Genomic DNA, 24065 nt, shown 5'->3' on the forward strand with positions numbered 1-24065 from the left:
TGAAAAGTTTTTGGAGCACTTGAGATTAGATGGGAAAATGGCAGCCCGGTTTGTTACTTGTTTCATAGTAAATAAGTGTGTTGGAACTCTATTTATTTAAAGGACATTACCAGGACAATGTGACTTGATAATAATACATCTTTAAGGAAGGTAAAATTGTTGGCAGATTGTATTAACCTTAGAAGAGTCTTCAGCTTTTTCAGTGTAGGCCTTGTAGCATATGAAGCAAATTAGGACAAAGACAACGGAAAATATAAAAAAAAAATTTACGACTATAGAACTATGAGAGACACTTATCAAGTATCTCACCTAGACTGATGAATCAATTAAACAGATTTTAGATACTTAAAACTTTGCTTTTCTGTAGTGCCGTGTCATATTTGTTTTTCCCCCCACCTCTCAAAAAATTGAGTTTTATTTCATGTTTGGGTCCTTGCACAGCTAAATACAACTGAATTATTCTTCCATTAACTTTTTGAAAAACTTTGATTTGATTTATGGAACAAGTATGAATCAGAACTAACTTTAAGCAGAAAGATAGGCCTTTCTAACTTGTAATAAAGCATATGTAATAATAATACCTACATTTAATACAGAGAGATAGATACACTGGTAAAAACTGTGCGCGCGCGTGTGTGTATATATATATACACACACACATACATACACATACACACACACACACAGAGTTTTTGCTAGTATATAATATATATATTTATCATCACACTTAACATATAAAACATTTTAACATATAACTGTACAAATATTAATCAATCTTAATACTCCTAAGAGGTAGATGGGTAAGATTATTATCCCCATTTTTCAATATTTCTTTTATACATATATCTCGAGTACTAAATAACCAAGAAAAACTGGTTTGCAAAACAGTCTTTTATTGTATCCGTGCCACACATACTAGTGAAAAATAACACTCCTATAAAAAAAGAAAAGAAAAAAGAATGCTACCTTTTCCACAACGTTTTTGTTTTAAATAAAGCTTCAAGTACTCTTACATACGTACAAAAAAAAAAATTCTGATCTATCTGCCTCCAACAGGCCACCACAACACACAGTAGATAAAACACAGTGGTTACAAATGTCTTTTGTTATTTCTGTGGCAAGGCAAATGGAGGGAAATGTTTCTATGAAAAAATACTGTGTGCGTAAGAAATTGTCACAATTTTATTTCACATGGATACAAATGATTATACTTAAATCTGAGGCCCTGGTGGCTTGAAATTATATAACAAAATAGAAAAATGGAAAACTAATATCCCCTACACCCTGTTTTAAAGGCAGGCACTACCAAGATTAAGGAGACCACAGTGTTGGTAGAGGATAATTACTGTACAAGCAGTATAGCTATAATTACCTTCAGACTAAAATAAAATGCTACAGTCCTTCTAAGGCATAAACAATAATGTCTGCAAATAATATGTACACATCATACATATTTAAAACAAGACATAATATAAACAATAATGAACAGTATATACATATGTCTCAAATTTTCTTCACTGTCTTCAAATACAATTTTACTACACAAGTGATGCAGCAACATATATATATATAAATGTACTTGTAACTCTACAGTAAAGTTTTAACTTTTAGTGCTTTTATAGCACATCAGTGTAAACAGTTTTACTTGGCTTTGTTTTATATTTTAAAACATTCCTTGTTGTATTTTCAAGATTTAAAGCAATTTTTCTAATTCTTCCTTTTCACAGAAAACGAAGATTCTGGATGCTGTTTAATCATAAATAATTCATAAAATTAAATACATTCACTAAAAAATAACCTACAAAGTAAAAAAATGAAAAATAGATATTTATTGAAAGGGAAAAGAGAACCATTTCCCCAAGTAGAGCTCTGGTGGTTGAATATTCAGTGCGTTTTGATATATTTTAAATTGCTATTGCACTATAACACCCCTTTCTTTGAAATTCTTTGGGTGTGCTTCCCTGTTCTACCTAAATTAGTTTGATAAAACACACAAACCAATAACCAAGGGCCATGGTTGCTGTAGGAGTGAAGCCTTTAGAATTAGTATCACTCTTCTGCGATACTTCTCTTTAAGGAAAAAAAAACAGTCATTAGTTATGTGTGTGCCTTGCACTTCTTATGTAAATACAGTTCACATTGCTGGTCTCATTTGTCCTTGTTTAAGGAAAAAAAAAAAAAACAACTGAGTTCTCATAAATTCAGCTCACTTTGAAAATCTCTGTCCATTTCTTTTCAAAATATTTCCTCATGTTGTGGCCAGCCCTGCCTATGTCAGAATCATCTTCATTAAAGGTTTCACAGTTGTCAAAAACAAGCCTGATGTCTAGAGAAAATGCTTCAGGATTAGGGTACCTGAAAGAACAGAGAGGGTAAGGTTTTTTTTTGGAACACTGAGAATCCTGGGGGAAAAAAACAACAATCTACATACATCAGAAGGGAATGTAAAAATACAAATTAATGTACAGGTGACCATGAAATATTCAGTATATACTGTACATCTCAGTTATAATTTTGACATTTCTAGTTTTAATATTAACTAATTCCAGGAAAATAGTCTTTAGAGCAAAAATGATAATTTCTATTTTTGTTTTTGATGTTTGCATAAAGTAGTCTAGAAGGGAGAATCCCACGTCTATAATAGAACCAACACCAATTTTCAACCAACGCTCTTCCCTCAATAGTTTTCTGGTTAAAATAATCAGGAATTATTCCCATTTTACTTCTCCCTTATTTGGCTGCATCACTGACTGTTTTAAGTGGACTAAAGAGTTCCATTTACTTTTCTTGTGATAGCAATCTGTACAGCATACAGACCCATATGGGTATGTCTACATATCAAAGAAAAACCTGCAGCTAGCCTATGCCAGCCAATTGGGGCTCCTGGGCCTCGAGCTGCAGGATGGAAGGGTACCAGAGTTCGGGCTCCCGCCCGAGCCTGGAAGTCTACACAGCAATGAAACAGCCCCTCACAGCCCAAGCCCCGCGACCCTGAGTTGGCTGACAGGGGCCAGCCATGGGTTTTTCTCTGCTGTGTAGACATACCTCATGTAATGTAAGAGATTGTCCCATTGAGTAACTGGAGGGTTACAACAGCATTGCTTTATATTTCTGTGAGTGTGAGAATGAGAAGGGGTGAGGGAGAGAGAAAAAACAATGTCCCAACTATACATCTGGATGCCTTCAGTAAAATGGATTGGATGTTAATAAACTAAAATGTAAATGCAATATTGTAAATTATCATATGCAAGTCTTGTCTTAACCTTACTGATCTCACAGTGTGCCAAATCCTGAGCTAGACTAAGCAACGGAAAGAAGTTACTCACTTTGTGCAGTAACGATGGTTCTTCAAGATGTGTCTTTCTATAGGTAGCTCCACTGTAGACGTGTCTGCGTCCCTTCGCTGCTGATCGGAGAACTTCGGTTACAGTGTCCATTAGGCCTGCACGTGCACTGTCTCTCCTTGTGCTGTGCCACTAAGCTAGTCAGCGTGCGGGAGCTAACCCCCCTCAGTTCCTTCCCTACCGCAGAGTCATTGACAAGAATTCCGAAGTAGAGCGGAGGATGGCAGGTTGTGGAGCACCCATAGGGACACAAATCTCAAAGAACCATCGTTACTGCACAAGGTGAGTAACAACTTCTTCAAGTAGTGTCCCTATGGGTGCTCCACTGTAGGCAACTCCTGAGCAGTATCTCTTCTGGAGGGCTGGGACTTTGGAGTCAAGTCAATTATAGATGACAGCATTCTGGAGTTGAAGATGGCATCAAAGGCGGAGTCCCCAGTGATTGCATAATGTTCTGCGAAGATGTGGACTGACACCCATGTCGCCACTCTACAGATCTCTGAGATGGGGACATTCTTGAAAAAGCCAACGGATGAGGAGCTCGACCTTGTGGAGAATATACGAATAGTATCTGAAGGGGTCATACTGCAAACTTGGTAATGGTGTCTGATACAGTTTGAGCTCACTTGGAGCTCTTTGGGCTGATATTGCTGAGCCCTTGGCTCTTTCCATGATGGACAGGAAAAGCCAGGGGGACTTCCTGAAAACCTTCGTACTGTCCAGGTAGAAGGCTAGGGCTCTCCTGATATCTAGTGTATGTAATACAACCTCCCTGTTGTCTCAGTGACGCTTGGGGTAGAAGGTTGGAAGATGAATTACACCTCTACCCTGATATAACGCGGTCCTTGGGAGCCAAAAAAATCTTATCGCGTTATAGGTGAAACCGTGTTATATCGAACCTGCTTTGATCCACCGGAGTGCGCAGCTTCCCCCATGGAGCACTGCTTTACCGCGTTATATCCAATTTCGTGTTCTATCGGGTCACGTTATAGCGGGGTAGAGGTGTAATTGGTTCATGTGAAATAGGGAGGTTACTTTGGGAATGAATTTCAGATGTGCCCTGAGAGTAACCTCGTCTCAAAAGAATACTGTGCCATCAGAGCCACTATTTCTCCTATTCTCCTAGCAGAGGTGATCGCTACCAGGAAGGCCATTTTCATTGAGAGGTACATTAGCAAACAGGTGGCCATGGGTTTGAAGCGAGGCCTAGTCAGTCCTTTCAGTACCAGGTTTAGGTTCCATGTGGAAGTAGGAAGTTGAGGTGGTGGGAAGAGGTTTATTATACCCTAGAGGAACCTTTTAATAGTCGGGTGTGACAGCACCAAGTATCCCTCTACTGGTTGATGGAAGGCTGTTATAACCACTAGGTGGACTCAGAGAACTCAGAGATAGCCCCAATTTTTTTTAGTGCATAATCTAAGATACATGAAAGAGTCAAGGATGTTGGGGAGATTTGTTGGGAAGCACACCAAATCCAAAACCTGGACCATTTTTGCAGGTAGGTACGTTGTGTCGAGGACTTTCTACTGTGTAATAATATCTCTTGCACCTCTTTTGAACAGGAGCTTTCTAGGTGTTTGAACTAAGAAGGAGCCACGCTTTGAAGTGGAGAACCCCAAAGCTGGGATGCAGATTACATCCTCTGTCCTGGGAGAGAAGGTTCGGAGTGACTGGGAGAGAGATCAGCAGGCACATTGCGAGCTATGACAGGTAAGGGTACCAGGTCTGTCTCAGCCAAGTAGGAGCGATCAGAATGACGTGTGCTGTCTCCTTTTATTTTCAGCAGGGACCTTCAATACTAGGGGAAAAGGAGGAAAGGTGTAAAGGATGTCCAGGGGAAGAGGAGAGCATCGCCCAAGGTATGTTTTCCTATTCCCACTCTGGAGCAGTAGTGTGGACATTATTCAGGTAAGTGGTGAACAAGTCTGTGGTCAGCGTCACCCATCTCCTGAATAGATTGTGAAGTACGACTAGGTCTAGGTCCCACTCATGGTCATGTGGGAATTTGTGACAGGCTGTCCACTATGGAATGCTGTGTGCCCAGAAGGTAGGCTGCTGACAGTGTGACATCATGGGAGATAAACCAGTTCCATAGTCTCATTGCTTTTATACAAAGGGAGGATGACTTGGTTCCCCCTTGTCAATTTATGTAGTATATGCAGCTATGTTCTCCGTTAGAATTCTTGTGTGTGATCCTTTGATCAACAGCAGGAAGTGGGTGCAGACGGACCTCGAGGAGATTGATGTGAAGGGAGATTTCCATGGGTGACCATTTGCCTTATGTGGTGAGGTCATTTAGATGTGCACCCCATCCTATGAGCAATACATCAGTGGTGGGAAGAACTGAAGGGTGAGGTTGCGAGAAGGGAATCCCTCTCAAAGGTTGGCTGGGCCTTTCCACCAGTTTAAGGAGTTTTTGATCCTGGAGGGTAGTGACGGGTTTCTCTAACCTGTCCCTGTGGTCTGCGAACTGAGCTGAACCCCATCTGAAGCCATCGCATGTGAAGCCTGGCATATGGTATCACCGCTGTGCTCGCTGCCATATGCCCCAAGAGTTGGAGGCAGGATCTGGTTGATCTTTGTGGGCTTCTTTGTACGGCCTCTATGAGTGTGACCAAGGATAGAAATCTGTGTTGAGGTAGCAGAGCTCTGGCCTGTAGCAAGTCAAGGTCTGTGCCTATGAATTCCAGACACAGTACTGGAATAAAGGTTGACTTCTGGGCGTTGATCTGTAGAACCAATTCTGTAAACAGGCATACTGTAGTTTTGGTGAGAATCTCTAGGAGAGATGGGGCTCTGAGGAGACAATCGTCCAGATACGGGTAAATCATGATCCCCTGGGAGCGTAAGTGCATGACTACTACTGAGAGAACCTTGGAAAATACTCTCAGGGCTGATGATAGTACAAAGGGGAGCACTGTGTACTGGTAGTGGTTTTGTCCTAGAGTGAATTTGAGAAATCGTCTGTGAGATATGAAAGTAGGCGTCCAGAAGATCAACGGCCGAAAACCAGTCTCCCTGTTCTGACAATGGAATGACTGTTGCTAGAGCAACCATCTTGAATTTTTGAGCTTTGACAAACTTTTTGAGAGCTCTGAGGTCTAGTATGGGTTTCCGGCCTCCCCTCCTCTTGGGTATTAGGAAATACCGAGAGTAGAACCCTTTGCTTGAAGATTTTGAGGTACCTGTTCTATGGCTCGTAACTGGAGGAGGCAATCTATCTCTTGTAGTAGTAAACTCTCATGAGAAGGGTCCCCGAATACGGATGGGAAAGGGTGTTGTGGAGGGGGTAGGGAGGTAAAATGGATGGAGTACCCAGTGGGAACGATCTCTAAAACCTATTGGTCCAATATTATGTGTTCCCAGGCACTATGAAATGATGCTAATTGGTGGCCCAATGGGTGTAAAAGCATTGGTCAGACATAGTAGTTGGGGGGGCGTGGTCTATCGACGCTGCAACTAGCCTGTCAAAATTGGTATTTGGATGTAGACAACTGGGTCAAGGAAGATTGTGACCCAAATGGTTTATGCCTAGAAAATTAGACATAATTTTCCTTTCTCTGAAGTTCGTACAGGCTTTGAGCTGGATATTGGAATGTGCATAGTCTATACAAGGACTGGGGACTAAATCTCCGTTTTTGTCCTCGTGTGTAGATGCCCAGCAAACAGAGAGCGGTCAGAGTCCTTCAAGGTATGAAGGGAGGCCATCAGTATTTTCTTTGAAGAGCTTTGTGCCTTCAGAAGGAAGATCTTCAACAGTTGACTGTACCTCTTTTGAGAAGCCCGACAGATGGAGCCATGACGCTCATCGCATCACCACCACTGCGGAGATGGACATAGCCACTGTGTCGGCTGTGTCAAGGGACGATTGCAGTGTCGTCTTTGCCACTAACTGGCCCTCCTGGATAATGGCCTGAAATTGGTCACAATGTGACTCTGGCAGCTGTTCAATAAAATCATTCAGTTTTGAATAATTTATATAATCATATTTCACCATGAGGGCTTGGTAGTTGGCTATACAGAATCAAAGCGTGGCCAAGGATTATGCTTTTCTTCCAAAAAGGTCCAGGTGCTTCCAGTCCCTATTGTAGGGAGTGGACCTCATCTGGCATTGGCAGCCACAGGCATTGACTGCCACGGGATTTGACAGGGTCTACCACAATGAAGTTGGGTGGAGGGTGGGAGAAGAGGAATTCAGATTCCTTAGCTGAGACATATTTTTTGTTTGCCTGCTTGCAGGTAGGTGCTACCAATGCTGGGGTTTGCCAGACGGTCCTTGCCAGGTCCAAGATGGCCTCGTTAATAGGAAGCGTGATCTTTGAAGAAGAGGATGAATAGAGAATGTCAAGGAGATCATGGTGGGTGTCCTTGACTTCTTCCAGTGGTATTTGGAGAGTGTCTGCAACGGTCTTTGCCAAACCCTGGAAGAGACAAAAGTCGTCAGCCAGAGATGGTGGGGAAGGCATGACAGATTCACTCAGGGAGGAAAAGGATATGGTCTGTGGGGACACTTCTTCCTCGGCACCGCCTCCATGTTCCTCCATGATGTCTTTTGGAGGAGCCGAAGCTGCGGATGTTGCGGCCAAGGGGATGTGCCTCAAGGATTCTCGGGTGAGGCTCGAAGCTTGAGAGGCATGCTGGTGATATGCCGCCCAAGGGTCCTATTATGGCCACTGGGGTGGTGGTGGCGGCATAGAAACCAGTGGTGGTTCCCATGGATGGCTATTCCAAGATGGCGGAGGTGGAGCCATCTGAGGGTATACTCTGGAGCCCTGCTGATGTTGGGCACCATACAGAGCCTGAGAGGAGTACTGTGACGACGCCTCCTCTGGCTCACTGTGTCTTACCCTTCACTAAAGGGCGGGAAAGCATGGCATGGCAGCGGGGATGATTCCCATGCTAAGCGGACCTCCACACTGAGCCTCCCAATACTGAGAAGTAGGGACTCTGGTACGTCCAATACGTGGAGGTCTCTGGAGTTCCACCGGTACCAATGGCAGTACTGGGGGAGACAGGGATCTTGTCCATACTGGTCACTCGAGTGCCAGATGAGGTGTTGATGATGGTACTGATACAGACTCATGTATCAGGAGTGCCTTTTTAGCGCAGTGCTTAGTCCTGTCCCTCAGTGCTGATGACTGTACCCATCAGGTCCATGGGCATGTCAATGGTATTAGCTGCTGTTGTTTCTGTGAGCCGTGGGTACCAGACTGGGAAGGTCTCAGTGCTGACCGAACCGAAGATACCCAGTGTGATGAGGATTGGTTACAGCTATCTCGGGGCTCACTACGGCGGCTTCCTGCCTTCTTCTTTAATGACGTGTGGGAAGGGTCACCAGCTTGCTTCTTCGACCCACAGCCTTTAGATGTAGAGGGCTGTGGGGAAGACTCACGTCTGCCAGGTGACTTGTGGTGCAGATCCTGAGAGGATCTGAAAGCTGCCTCCATGAAGATAATCTTCTGTCGGAGCTCTCTATCCTTATGTGAAAATGGCCTGAGCTGCTGGCAGAGACCACATGTCTGGTGGATGTAGCCTTCCTCAAGGCAGCGAATGCACTGGGAATGCTTGTCTGCAATAGGGATTGCCTTCTTGCAAGTAAGGCACTTCTTGAAGCCCGGTGAACCAGGCATACCCCATAAGGGAAAGGTCCCCAAGAAGGAAGAAAAGCACGTGGAAAGGAGGGGGTTAAAGTATTTTTAATTTTAATTTTTTATTTTACTTTAAGAGAAAAATGGGGTCTAGAAAAAACTACAACTACACTAAGAGACAGACTAACTATATAAATGGAAATAGAAAGTAATGTTCCTAATGAATTGCAAATAGCTCTGTCTCTAACCAGGGGCAGTTGAGAAGGAACTGAGGGGGTTAGCCTGCGCATACGGATTAGCCTTGTTGCGCAGCACAAGGAGAGAGAGTGCATGTGCAGGCGTAGCGGACACTGCTGTCAGCAGCTCAGGGATGCAAACACAGTGGGGCAGCCATAGTGACACTACTTGAACAAGAATGTTGCATTTCCATTGTACTGGTAATCCCAAGCAACAAGGAAAGTGCCCAAGCATCTCTGCACCTCTGTATTTGTATATCCTGTGGATCTGACCTCACTAGCAGGGGACAATCCTGCACCAGAAAAGTCAGTGACAAAGCTCCAATTAACTTTCAGTGGTACAGGCCCAGACCTCCGTAAATCACTAGCCCCCTTCCAGATCAAGTAGCTACTAATGGGCCACTTGCAGATATTCTAGCTTGTAACATGGATATGCTGAAGATTTTGTTCCTCAGCCTTATGCCACTGGAGCACATTTTTCCTATGAGCTAGACTGTACTTCCACTTTATGATTTGGTCCACTACTTGAAATTTAGTCCTAGATCCTTATCACATGGAGGGTACTGATGCATTGTGACAGTGAGTGATCCCGTAAACAAAGGAGAATTCTACTATTCAAAAGGGGTTTGTTTGGTTTTTTTTGGATATCAATGTACTACATTGAAAAAAGTATATTCTGCTATTTTCTCAGTCCATAATCTGATTTAAGCCTTCTTGATATTATGTACATTTGATTGCATGAGTTATTGACGTTTGAAAAGGTGATGCATACATTGCATTAACCTTTTTTAATAAGCACATTTGTATATGCATCTTAGTGGCTCATAGTATGGAATAGCACAATAACAACTGACATGCAGATACCACAGCAATGGGCAAATATAAAATAACTAGATAGAGAGAAAACTGATTTCAGAGTCAATAAGGCTTATTGAATTATTTGGATATATTTGTAAAAATCCTGTGACCTACTTTTATATGACTTTTAAAAGACTTATTTAATGCTGTACTTCATTTTTGGTACTGGTTTGGATATATGAGATGCTGAAGTCAACTCTTCTGAGTTGTCTAACCATCACCTCATTACTTCAAAGCACTGTTTTCAATATTAAACCAGTTTTTTAAAAAAGAAAAAGGAATCAGGCAAATATGAAACTAAATCCATAACATGACTTGTGCCGAGGTACGGAAAAATCTTGCACAAATACAATGTATAATCCTCAGTCCATGGGCCAAGTATGTAATCCTCATTCAAGTAAATCTTCCACTGGTTTTAACAGGAGTTTTCTCTAAGTAAGGAATCCAGAGTCAGGCACCATCTGTGCTTCAAGTCTTAGGTGTGAGAATGAGTTAAGAATGAAGATTCCCTTACTTCTGTGGGTTTAAGTTGAATATTTATGGATTGCCTAAACAGAATTTGCACCAGTTTCACTTAAATAGCTTTAAAAAACAATTTAAACTAGTGCTCACCCTGTGTGGCCACTCATACTGGTTAAAACCTGGATTGTATCCATTTATCAGCTTGCACATGGAAATTATAGTTGCAAATTAAACCAATATAAACCAGGGTTTAAACCAACATTATAATCTCAACACAGAAAAGCTGCAATAGTTTAACTATTGGCATGTCTAAACTACAGCTGATACAGATGCAGCGCTATAGCTGTGCCACTGTAGCACAATGGTGTAGATGCTTCCTACATCGACGGAAAGGGTTTTTCCATCGACGTAGTGAATCCACCTCTTGGAGAGGTGGTAGCGAGGCTGATGATAGATGAATTCTTCTATCACCTTAGCAGCATCTACACTGTGGGTTAGGTTGACTTAACTACAGCATTTTGGACGTGAACATTTTCACACCCTGAGCAACGTAGCTAAGTTGATCTAATTTTTAAGTGAAGACTAGGCCTAAAGCAGTTTAAATACAACACCTTTAGCTAAACTGGTACACTTAGTGTGTAGACCAGGCCTTAAGGGCTGTCACTTGCCACTGCCTTGTACTCTGATATTTACACCAGCGCAAAATGGGCACAAGATGTTACCTACTCAGAATTCTACACTCATGTTGTTGGGTGCATTTTACAACTACTTTGCACTAGTGTAAATGACTACATAAGGTGCAAGGCAATGGAAAAACAGGTACATAATATTACTTTAGCATTTTGTGGATGAAAATTAGTTTGTCAACACATAAATTATATTCTTAACGGCCTGATACTGTAAATCAGTGTGCTTTCCTGTCATCTGTGATCACCTATGCATAATAGTATTTTCTTAATATTTTATTTAACTTCACAAATACCTACAGTATAGTAAAAGCAAAACTATTACTATTATAATTTTACTTCTGAATTTGGTTGGTTGCAGTGAGGACTCCATGACATCCGTGGGAATTTCAGGCTATATTTCCATCATAATCTATTGGGTGGCAAGTGTAGTAGCATTAACAGGCAGAATCCAATTTTCTGTTTCTTTGGTATTCTTTGCATTGCCTGTTCTGGCCCAGTGACTCTACAGCATGCCAGACCTATAGTACTACTATAAAGTATTACCTATAGTAGTCATTGATTATTAAGAGGAATGGTTGAAAAGAAAGGCTTATAGTTGTACATTTTAATAAGAGTGTGTGTGTGTTTAAATCTGTCATAGGATCAAATTCAGCTAAATGTGGGAGAGTGCCTTGCATTATCCTAGCAAACCCTCCACAGCCTGTTCTGAATGGAGCTAATGGACTCTGAAGTGAGTCTCTCTCTTCCTCCTTGGCTGAAAGTTGCTTCAGTGTTGGTTCTTAAGATTGCAGCAGTGCAAAGTGGAGAGAAATGACATCTGAGATCTTTCCATGTGAATTGAAAAAGGGTCAGCGGAAGGGGTAAATAATTGTTCCCGTTATTTATTTTAAATTTCTCTAACAAAAGGACTATGAAACAATTAACCACTATTTGTTGTAATGTTTCATGCTTTCCTCTAGTACGTAGCTTTGGAATTAATTATAATCAATGTACAGTAATACTTAAAAAGATGTCTACTTAAAAATCACATTCCTGTCTTGAAATTAAAAAACAAAAGCAAAAACAAACACACAAGTAACTCAAAAGACTACTACAACTGAAATAAATAAATCATTGATTTTTCAGGGTTATTTTGTGCATTTAGAGCACTTTGTGAACAGTCAGTTTTACTGTTTTCTCTGTGAAGTTTGTTTCTCAGCTTCCCATGATGTTTGAAAGGGTATTTCACATAGGAACAGGGAAGAGAGAAATATTTATAAAACATGAAATTGTGAAGAACCATAAAAATTAGCAGGGGAACTCCAGGGCACAAACAGCATCTGAAATTACTTTAAATTCCTTGTTTTTAAAATTACTAGATTTCAAGTTGATTGTGTCATTTTAATTTTTTTGCTGAACATTCACAAATGTAATGTACAATATGTTTACTTACTGTCCACTGCTTAGCTTCTCTCTGATGGTGGAAAAGTCCATAGGTTTTTTAATAACCTTCTTATAACCAGGAACAAGTTTCAAGTTTACAGGAAGTAGAAAAGGCCATGCATCTTCATGAGTTTCCAGTTCAGACAGGATCATGCTGAATAAAACAAGATTTTAAATCAATACCTTCAGCTGTTGGCTCATTTGCACAGGATGTTCACTGTCATGTACATTCACAACATGTTGTCACTCTAACTTTATTAGGGAGAGCATAATATTGTCATGTATAGTGCATAACGCACTCAATAAGTAACATTTCTCATTAATGCTCAGTTTATCATTTATATCTCTTTGAAGCAGTGGTTCTCAAACTATTGTACTGGTGACCCCTTTCACATAGCAAGCCTCTGCATGTGACCCCCCCTTATAAATTAAAAATACTTGTTTATATATTTAACACCATTATAAATGCTGGAGGCAAAGCGGGGTTTGGGGTGGAGGCTGACAGTTTGCAACCCCCCATATAATAACCTCACAACCCGCTGAGGGGTCCCGATCCCCAGTTTGAGAACCCCTGCTTTAAAGTTAGTTCTCCAGGAAGAAATTCTAATTATTTTTTCAAACAGAATACAATGTATCCATGTAAATTTTCCACAGGGTGATCTTTAACATAGCTCATTTACGTCTATGCAAATCAAACAAGTGCTACTAACTTTCTAAAACAGTCTAAAGGCTTAATTATGCCACTTGCCAGTGAGAGCCAACCAGCAAGGGGAAAAGGTGCACCACAGGAATGGTGGGGCCGTTTGTGGGGCAGAATGCTTCTTTGGCATGTGCTGGGCATCTGGATTTCCTACATCTTTAGAAAGTTGTAGTCAACACTTCTCTCCTCAGTGTCCCCCTGCCAGCTCTTTTTAGCACACAGGAAAAAAGGGGGTAGGATTTCATAGCTACACCCCACCTTGCTACACTCTCATGAGGATACAAGTGTTGTAACAGGTAACTTTAGCTGGGTACTCCCACCACACACACTTGCAGTCCCAAATGGCTGTAATCTAATTATTACTGCCTCCTGTGTGAGGCACCATAGGGAACAGGCCTCTGTGCTCTCTCTACTACAAGCACACTAACAGAGCAGCAGGTACTATTTGGCTTCAACAAATATCTCACAAAAGACAGGCAGACAGTACCTGCATATAGCCAGGTCCTTGGATTCATCTCTTTTAGGTTTCTTCGTAGGAGTGAAGCTTTCTTGTTTTAATTGGTTAGAAATATTTTCATCTATTTTTCTTTTTTTGGGGTCTGTTTTTCCTCTTTTTAAAGAGCTGCTTGTAGTTGCAGAGTCTTCATCCTCCGTATCTCCTGTTAAAGACAATTTCCTGCCTCTCTTTTGTTCATTACTTTTTTTCCCTTTGATTTGAAGTTTTTTTATTTTTAGGGTTTGACCACTTGCCTACAATAGAGAGAATCCAAGTATGTAACAAAACATAACCAGATTACACAGAAGTTTGTATTATTTGTCAACAGAAAACCCATGAAGGTCTGACACACTAAACAGTATCAAAATACAATCGCTGCATTTAGTATGATAAACAGAGAACAGGTAGATCACTTAATTCTTTTTAATCTCTGAAGGTCGTAGACTGTATAATTCATAGGCCAATATTTTCAGAAGTGACTAGGAATTCTGGGTCCTCAATTTAGAACATTATAAAGGCACCTGATTTCCAGAAGATATTGAACAACCATGCTCTAAAAGCCACCAGGCCACTTTATGGCATTTTAAAGTTGAGCACATAAAAGTTGAGGCAAAAAAATATCACTAGTCTCTTTGGAAAAATCTTGGCTACAGTCTTAATTCAAAAGTCCATTGGAATTCTTTAAAGCTCTAAGAAAAAAGAAAAGGAGTACTTGTGGCACCTTAGAGACGAACAAATGTATTTGAGCATAAGCTTTCGTGAGCTACAGCTCACTTCATCGGATGCATTCAGTGGAAAATACAGTGGGGAGATTTATATACACAGAAAACATGAAACAATGGGTGTTACCATACACACTGTAAAGAGAGTGATCAGGTAAGGTGACCTATTACCAGTGGGGAGGGGATGGGGGGATGGGAGGGGAAGAGATGGACCTTTTGTAGCGATAATCAAGATGGGCCATTTCCAGCAGTTGACAAGAATGTCTGAGGAAGAGTGGGGGTGGAGGAGAATAAACGTGGGGAAATAGTTTTACTTTGTGTAATGACCCATCCACTCCCAGTCTTTATTCAAGCCTAAGTTAATTGTATCCAGTTTGCAAATGAATTCCAATTCAGCAGTCTCTCGTTGAAGTCTGTTTTTGAAGATTGTTTGTTATAATATTGTGACTTTTAGATCTGTAATCGAATGACCAGAGAGACTGAAGCTATATATATAATGGGCAAAAAAATACAATTTCAGACTACATGTTCAAAAAGATTAAAAGGCTGGTGAAGTAATGGTCTTCCTCTAAATGGCTTTGGTACAACCACACCTGGAATACTGCATTTGTTTCTGACCAATACTACTGGAAAGACATTGAATATTGTGGAAGATAAAGATTTTTATTTAAAGGTCAGTAGACAAGGAATTGATTGCTTTATGCAGAAAGATTAGAAGAGTTAAATATGTATAGTGTGGCAAAGACAATGAAGGGAGAACACAAAGGAAGTCTACAAATACATGAATGGTATAAACAATATGGAAGAAAGGAAAATACATACATACATACATATATAAGAATAATGGGATGAAACTAAGAAAGTGAACATGGTAGACTAAAAAGCTGAAAGCTTCCTGACAGCAAGATATATGAAGCATTGGAAAAATGTGCTAAAAGAGGTGACGGCCCTATCACTGCAATTTTAAAACTAGACTGGACAAAACACTAGATTTTGTATTAACAGACACTATAAAAATATCTAAATATAGACAGGGAAAGGACTGAATGATTGAATAGGTCTTTTCCATCTCTACTGTCTAATTCTAACAGATCCTTTCTTGATTAAAGACTCCGAAAGCCTTAGTTTAGTCTTAATACCAGGATGCCGGAGGTCTAGAAAACAGACTAACAATTTAGTAGATTAATTACAGTGAAATTCCACAACTAGACAAAGGGATTCATTCAGAGGACCACATCATCTTCATGCAAAGTGAAAGGGACAATGAGATGAAAATGCCTGCATCTTACTGCCTTTTAAAGATCAATCTTATTGCAAGATTGAAAGCTAAACTGAAAAGACCATGGGGAGAACCACAATCTTTCAAGGATGATAAACAGGATGTAAAAAAACAGCCCACGTCTGAATAGGGGAGGACAGATATGCAAAAGCCTTTTAAAAAGGAGCCATAGCAGGTTGAGAAAACAAGAAGTGTCCAGCAAGCCTATGCTGAAAGGGGAACATCAACAGATTTATAGATTGCATTCATGAAGTTTCATTTAGCTGCCTACGCAATGATAATGAACTCCAAAATTTCCCTTATTTGATAAAACGAGGGTCCAAGGATGTCTGTAAATGAAAAATCTCAACTAAACATTATACAGATATTTCCTGATAAGTCTGTAAACAGGGTTTGGGTACTGAGAGCACCAAAAAACCCCATTACATCTGGATTCTCGCTCTAATCTTAACAGGGATTTCCTAAATCTAGAAGTCAAGTACCTAAAGCTACTGAAGAGACTACACTGAAGTTTTCCTAAACTCATCCAACCAACTATTCTCCAGCCAATGTGTTATAAAATTAAGATAATATCAATGAATAAAAAGAGACACTGTCAAACTAAAAACTATGTATTAAAAATGGTTGTGTTACACACACATCTTAGATAATTTAAACAAGAGTTTTAAAAATCAGATTTAGATTTCATAATATTTGCTGTTTATTGACTTTCTATACTTCATTCATCTCTATTTAGTAAATTTTGCTTCTTGTTTCTCAAGCACTAACAAAATGCTATTATATTCTGGGGGCAAATACTAAGAAAATGTTTAAATACACCCAAAACCAATTTCATTGGCACTTTAAAACACAATTTTCTAACATTTGTGTTAGGTTTTGTAAAATGTTATTTTATTTTTTCAGTCCCCTACTTGTGGTCTAGTGTTCACATCTGATTGTATTTTATTTATTACCAGGATACAAGCAATAATGATGCTGGAGGCCTTTTTTGATATCTGGGTTCTCTGTTTAGTTCTCTAAAAAACTGTATGTTACACATTTTTTCAGAGCATGATTATGCAGAATTCATTACTTACTGTAAATAGTTATATCATTTGCCTATCTATGGCATGAATGGTAAACACATTGCTTAAGCATTTTGGTCCTGATAAAGCTGGAAGGGCTGACATTGTTGCACCATTTGTATAAGATGCAGAGAATATGAATGAATTATACGAGGAGAAAAAACTTAGAAAAACTAAGAATTCCTTAGCTTTAAAAACAGAATACTGCAAAGATTTATAAATGACTATGAATTTTCTATACTATTACCACACAGTGGTTTCTATTTTTTCTTGTTTTAAATATAGGGAAGTACTCTAGTATCATACACACATACCTGTATGTGGCAATCGTTGCAAAATGCTGACTTAATGGTGACCCTGTTGGAGGGTCCTTCAGATGACAAGTCAATTGAAGAGTCATGGGAATGGACCAAATGTCCTCGCTGAAGGCCTGAACATGTGAAGTGCTGTTTACCCTCAACTTGCAATTAAATTAATGGGAGCTGAGAGGGCTTAGTGCCTTCTTTGTCACTTACCTCCTCACGGGATCAGGCCTTCAGTAAAGTTAATGGCAGTTTTGCCTGAGTAAGCCCTACTTGAACTTGGTCAAACTGATATCCCTTAAACACTTATTTTATCTGGAATTAATCTACAGAGGTAGCAAGTCAATGTCAACATTTGCCATCAGTTGCCACACAGAAGTATCCTAGATAAAAGTGTTTCCCTGTACTTACAATACAAAATAAGTGTGGTATTACCATTACATATGGTGATGTTACATTTGTAAATGTATTGCCGGCATGCATCTTTATCTTTATAAAACTTGTTGGCTGAACATTCATAATAAAGCAGATGTTTTATAACAAAACATGCAATTAGCTGAAAGTTGCCCAGTTTCGGTTTTTGTTACAGGGAAAAGATTTATGAAGTTTTCAGCAAATTTGTATTGAGCTTTAACCTAGACTGCCTGGATTGATTTACAGTTTAAGGTATCTACAAAGACAACAAGGAGTCCGGTGGCACCTTAAAGACTAACAGATTTATTTGGGCATAAGCTTCACTGCATCTGAAGAAGCGGGTTTTTTTACCCACAAAAGCTTAGGCCCAAATAAATCTGTTAGTCTTTAAGTTGCCACCGGACTCCTTGTTGTTTTTCTGGATATAGACTAACACAGCTACCCCCTGATACTTGACAGTTTAAGGTAGACATCATGATAAATTTGGTGGGTTTACAGAATTTTAGACCCAAATCCAGCAAATCTGGGAGTCTTTTCTGAGTTGCACCTTTAGTTTCTGGCTTCCTTTATACCCAAATGTTTCAGTAATTTGGGAAGGAGGAAGGAAACCCATGATAAAAGGTACAGGGTGCTTTATACAGCATAACACTGTCTATGGCAAAGCACCAGTTAAGGGACACTATTAAAAGGAAGTGGTGAATTCTCCATCTCTTCACCTCTGCAATTCAAGACTGCATGTCTTCCTGGAAAATATACTTTAGTCAAACACAAGTTGTGCTTTAGTCATACAAGTTTTTGGGATGAATTCTGGGGGAAGAGTGAAATTTAATAGGCTGTGATATACAGGAGGTGAAACAAGCTGATCTAATGGTCCCTTCTGGCCTTATGCTCTATGAAACTATTATAAAATATTAAAATAAACTCAGTTTTAAAAAAATGAGTTAAAAGTATCTTCAGGTACTACAATTGTCCTGGAATTCCCCCCTTTCCCTGTATTGCCAATTTCTGTGGTTTTACATTTCCATTTTCCTTTTTTAAAAAGATAGGGTTTCTCTCCTTTATTGCTGTGTGAAACACCCATGGAAACTAAAACGCAAACTGATTGAATATAGCGAGAGAAAGAGCCAAACTGATTGTTAACAAAGTGTTATGAAATACAAATACAGAGTAATTATACAGCAACCTTAGGTGTTACTTGTAACAATAGAAGGTAAAAGATTTGTCTGAGAGAAATATAATCTTTGATTAGCACTATATGAGAACGACGGAAGTGACACACTAACATCATAATACTCCTACATTTGTTTTCATACTGCATATCTGTATGAAACATTTGTCTGTCAACAGTTATATCAACTTTGTTTGAAAGGTGAATGAAAAAACTTATTTTAAAATAGAGAAAAAGATGCTTAGGATATCAAATTTGTAGCAGCCTATGTTTAAATGCAAAATTACTGATGAGTACAATTAAAAACAAAGTAGCTGAAAGTCATATCCTTTGCCAACACCTTTATTAAGACTCTATTCTTCTCTTGCAACACTTGAAAGCATCCCTAATAGTCACCCAAGCCAGTATAAGGCACGCAGATTGCTGCTCTACTTTAGATGTTTGTCAAGTTGTCAGCAATTGCTGGAGAAGCACAGAACTCTGAACTCAGGTACTGGAGGGTCAAAAACATTTCAATTCATCTTTAGGATTAATATTACCTTTGCTATGCAGGCAGGACAAAACCAGTCACCCTCTGGTATAGTAGTGATCTTCGGCCTATGGCAGTATGTATGACAGCCTTTGTCACAGCCATCACAAAGAAGCAGCAGTTCCTCATTATCTCCCTTTCGACATATTTGGCAGTACTACAATACATGCAAAATCACTTTAATTCAGTAAGCCTCCCTTAAAAAATGTTCCTGAAATGTAGTAATATATGCCATACATTCAGCACTGGAAAATATTTTCCACATTATCTTACATACGTACAGTAGCCACAGCTATACATGTGTATACATCTATGTATTTCTATAATTCTCTCTCTCATGTATATGGACAACTACATAATAGGTTGTGGTTGCACTGGGATATCTGCATGGCTCGTGTACAGTGTGAGGAATTAAGCCAAAGGGGAAATGCTTACACATTACACACTTGAAAAACACATCTACATTTAACACTGATGTCAAAGCATACAAAGCAATTAATACCTTTTACATTTGACTAAATGCTGCAGAGGTATTGGATAACCACAAAAACCACTGATAGCACATATGCTATCTCAGCGACTCTGTCTCCACTTATGCCCTATGGTGGAAGTCACAATCAATTAGAATGCTCTTGTTGTCTGTCCCCAGGGTTGACATCCTAGCGCTAGAAAGCAGGGCATCCTTAGATCCCTCTGTTCTGGATCTACTCTCTTATAATCTGCCAATGCCAAGATTGGCAGCCTTTAAGATGCAGCAAGACACATCTGTTTAGTCTCACTTTGGATTTTTCATATGGTTCAGCAGCTGGTAGGGCATTCACTGTTTGCAGACAGGGCACAGCACTTATGGGAACTGATCTTCCGTATGACTAGGCATTGGCTAATAATTGTTGGTTTTTCATTGTGTAGGAAATGTAATCAATTTTAATTTTACATAAAAACAAGTTCACATGAAACAAAAGACATGACCAAAATTTAGGTTGGCCTTATACTGGGCATATGGCTAGGAGTATGTAAGCAGAGCTTTATTTAAAAAGTGAATAAATTTAAAAGTAGGTCAGTAATATGATAATTATTTGATGAAGTGAGCTGGGTAGAAAAAGAATGAGACACCGCATCCCTAAGGTTTGTGGGGAAAAACAGTCTGAAATTTTTATTTTGCATATCTTAATTGCAAGATCTAGTATGTTATATGGTTTGTAGAACTTTATAAAGTAATTACATTTTAAAATTAGTACACTATTTTAGAAAAATAATCAGAAAGGGCCTGATCCAAATCCCAAAGAAATCAATGGGAAAAATTAATAAGGCTTTGGATGAGCTCCTAAATTAACTTAATACTAGCACTAAAATAATTCCAATTCATTATTAATTTTCCCACAGACTCCAGGAAATCGTGATACCTTTATATCTCTGGAGTTGTTTCTCATTACAACTTTTTTTTTGTTTTGTTGAAGTCTTAGTAAGTCCATTGCAAAAACGCACACTAGCAACAACTGGATACAGAATTTACACTAAAGATACAGCATTAAGATGGAATAGCAGCATGTTTTAGTGGTTGGTTAGTATAAGTCTAAGATGCATGTAGCTTTATGCCTTCAGCTGCACATGGTGTGGATAAATGGAAAAATAAAACACAACTAGACATTTGATTTACATTTTAAAAATAGAAAATTTGGTATTTTTATTTTCTGTGGGAGGTACATTTCTTCTCTGAGTCTCTTGATGTGGAGTGGGTCTTTAAAGTTTCAGAGTAACAGCCGTGTTAGTCTGTATTCACAAAAAGAAAAGGAGTACTTGTGGTACCTTAGAGACTAACCAATTTATTTGAGCATGAGCTTTCGTGAGCTACAGCTCACTTCTGAACCGCCAAGGTGACGGGAGGGACAAAAGTCCATGGTCCTTGTACAGACCAGACCACGTAAATGACTCCTCACTTTCTCAACTGGAGCCAACCAGACATGTCCATACCAATACAAACAGACCTGCAATTTAGGGATTCTGATTTCATGGACAGTCATATTTGAACTCTTTCTAGACCGCTATAAAATTGAAGGTCATACTGTAAAGTGGTCAACCTGAAGAACTTTCCTGTTTTGTATTGGCTAGAAGATACAATACCTCAGCATTTGCTATATGGCGGGGTGGCCAAACTGTCGCTCATGAGTTGTATGCGGCTCTTTTACAGTTAAAGTGTGGCTCCTGGAGCCCCCCACGCTCCTCCCCCATTCTCCACCTCCCAGACTTGGGGTGGAGCTCAGGACCTCTGCCTTGCAGCAAGGTATTGAAGTAGGGGCTTCTACCTAGCAGGGAGGTGGGTCTCAGGGCTTCACCCTGGGGCACGCCTGCTGGGGCTTGGAACCTCAGAGGGCCGAGCCTGAAGCCCCAAGCCCTGGCAGGTGCCTCCCATGGGGCAGAAGCCCCAAGCCCCAGCAGGCACGCCTGGGCTCTCGAACTTCTGAAGATTGTTGTTATGTTGCTCGGTGGGTCAGTAAGTTTGACCACCCCTGCTATAGGAAATACTTGGGAAATAATGCAAATAATGAAGTAAGTATTTAGCTAAGACAATAATGGCAAGTTCTTAAGTGTGGCTACTGTATATTATTCAAATGTAATTTTTATTTAGACCTCTGACCTCAGTGTCATGAGGTATTAATATTTTTCACAGATGTATTATACAGGCAAAGAGACAATTTGCGTAGCTTTGCTAGAAATGTATTAAATTAAGTGCTGGAAGTCATGGCACATGTCAGTCAAAAGCCACTGCAAATGAAAAATCTAGGCATTGAAAAGGAGCTGCTTAATAGAGAGTTAAAATACATTATTGTTAGTTTTAAAATACTGCAAATGAAGAGCTGTTATAATAAGCCTATTTAATTTTTAAAAATATTTTCTAAATTATTATTAAATACAGTCCATTTTAAATTAAACAAGTTACAGTTTGATAATCTTTGGCTGGACTATGCAGACACTGCTTAGAGAAAATTCTGTGACTTCAGGATCAGAGCCAGATGTGTTTGCAAATATTTATAAAATAGTTATTAAGAAAAAGGCAATGGATCAACCGAGGACAAAGCCAATCGTTCGAGTGCCTGATATAGCCATTTGGACCTCTCTGAAGTCGTCATACTTTTAAAGTAGGAAAAACTTCATTATGTAATATCTACCATATTATATATTTCATTTTATATCTTTACATTAATGTATATTTGAATTTTATATATTAATACATATTTACAATTTATATTTTTATAAAACTATATATATCATTTAAATTTATGTAAGCTGACAGTCCACAACTGAACTAGACAAGTGAGTTTTACATGCAATTATTTTAGAGTACAAACATATTTTTGATCAGATATCTATTTGTGGGAAAAGGGGAGAAGAAATGACAGTAGCCAGCAGCATAGGAAATGGAACTCTTACTAACTTCAGCTACTAGTTGCCACTTCCAAATTCATTAATATAGATACTGTTTTGGTGAATATAGGGGAAAGATTTTAAGATGATGGATGTTTTAGACTATTCATTTGACTTATTTTCTCTAGTCCAAAGTCTGTAACTATAAAAATATGAGAGAAAAACACGAGAAAAACCAAAGTGCAATTTAAAAAAGGAAGAGGAAATTCTGAATTTTAAAAATTGTCCTATGCAATTAAAAAAAATTTTTTTGGTGTAAGTAATATCAACACCTTTCAGGACTGAGCCCTTCTACTAAATACCCACATTTCCTGTGTGATTCAATGGACAAACCCAATTGAGAAAAACTGTGATTTAAACTATACCTCGCTCTCAAAGTCCCAAATTACACTTTAAGCCATTTCCGTGGTCTTTTGGCTCCTCTCGTAGTATCCATAATCTTTTGATAGGAGCATAAAACCTTATAAGCATAATTTGTATCTGTAAATTATCCTTCAATTATCTATCTAGAAATACAAAGCATACCTAATGGGTAGAAGTGGGATATTACTTGCTTGTTCAAAAATGAGGAGAGGGGCTAATAACTAAAAAAAAAAATAAAAAAAATGCTTTCTACAGTGCCACCTTATTACACTGACAATACTGGATCACAATATTGGGTCATAAAGCAATTTTGAGCTAGTTTTAACAATCCAATAATTGGATGAAGATGTTTACAAGTTAACATTTCAACATTATATACTTAACACTTAACTGTAAAAGTTCTCTTTGATGAATGTTAGAGCAGTCTTAAAACTTAATTTTCAGAAATTTGAGGTTCAAAGGTTCATGCAAATTTTTACACATGCATTTGCATGCTTTTTTGTATGTGCAATTAACACAGCTCTACTTGTTAAACGGGCATGTGTATGAGGAGATGGACATTACAACTCACTTGCTTATATATCTGCCCAGTTTGCATGTTCACTCGTGATAAGTGGGCATGGAAAGAAGCCACATACATTTTGGAGCATCTCAACTTTCTGAAAAATCAAGCCTTTAATTACAGTATGTGACAATGAGTCTTCATGAAGCTAACATCATAGATGAGTAATTTTCAGTAATATGGTGTCCTCCACGGAAATGCCTATTTTATACCTACATGTTAATTTCAAAGAATAATTGACACCTTAAAAATAAAGCAACCAGTGGAAGAGCTTTCCATTATAGGAAGTTTCACAATCCTGAATTTGGCAAAAGTGAAATCTGTACGATTTATGCTCATAAGTGCACTACGTACAGTTTAACTGTAGTAAGTTTTAGAAGCGGTAAGAGAGACATTAGTAATCACAGTATCTTAAAGTGGGGAAATAGGACACAGCAAAGTTTA

The 24065-nt window shown here is 39.1% G+C and overlaps 1 protein-coding gene across 27 annotated transcripts in view; it reads right to left on the reverse strand.

Moving 5' to 3' along the window:
* Positions 1 to 873: 873 nt before the first annotated feature.
* The window catches only part of BAZ2B (bromodomain adjacent to zinc finger domain 2B), a 277230-nt gene continuing 254038 nt past the window's right edge, over positions 874 to 24065 (reverse strand). For 24 of the 27 annotated variants that reach the window (XM_048869524.2, XM_048869532.2, XM_048869516.2 and 21 more), the window contains 4 exons: positions 19284 to 19430; positions 13787 to 14049; positions 12610 to 12753; positions 874 to 2355 (listed from right to left, as the gene is read on the reverse strand). In XM_048869524.2, coding sequence (XP_048725481.2) covers positions 2202 to 2355; positions 12610 to 12753; positions 13787 to 14049; positions 19284 to 19430 — 708 coding nt within the window. In that variant the 3' untranslated portion in view covers positions 874 to 2201. Of the gene's footprint in view, positions 2356 to 12609; positions 12754 to 13786; positions 14050 to 19283; positions 19431 to 23630; positions 23719 to 24065 lie in introns of those variants that run through there. The other 3 variants (XM_048869525.2, XM_048869535.2, XM_075117869.1) reach the window with 3 other exon arrangements.

This window comes from Caretta caretta, chromosome 11 (genome assembly GCF_965140235.1).
Source record: "Caretta caretta isolate rCarCar2 chromosome 11, rCarCar1.hap1, whole genome shotgun sequence".
NCBI lineage: Eukaryota > Metazoa > Chordata > Testudines > Cheloniidae > Caretta > Caretta caretta.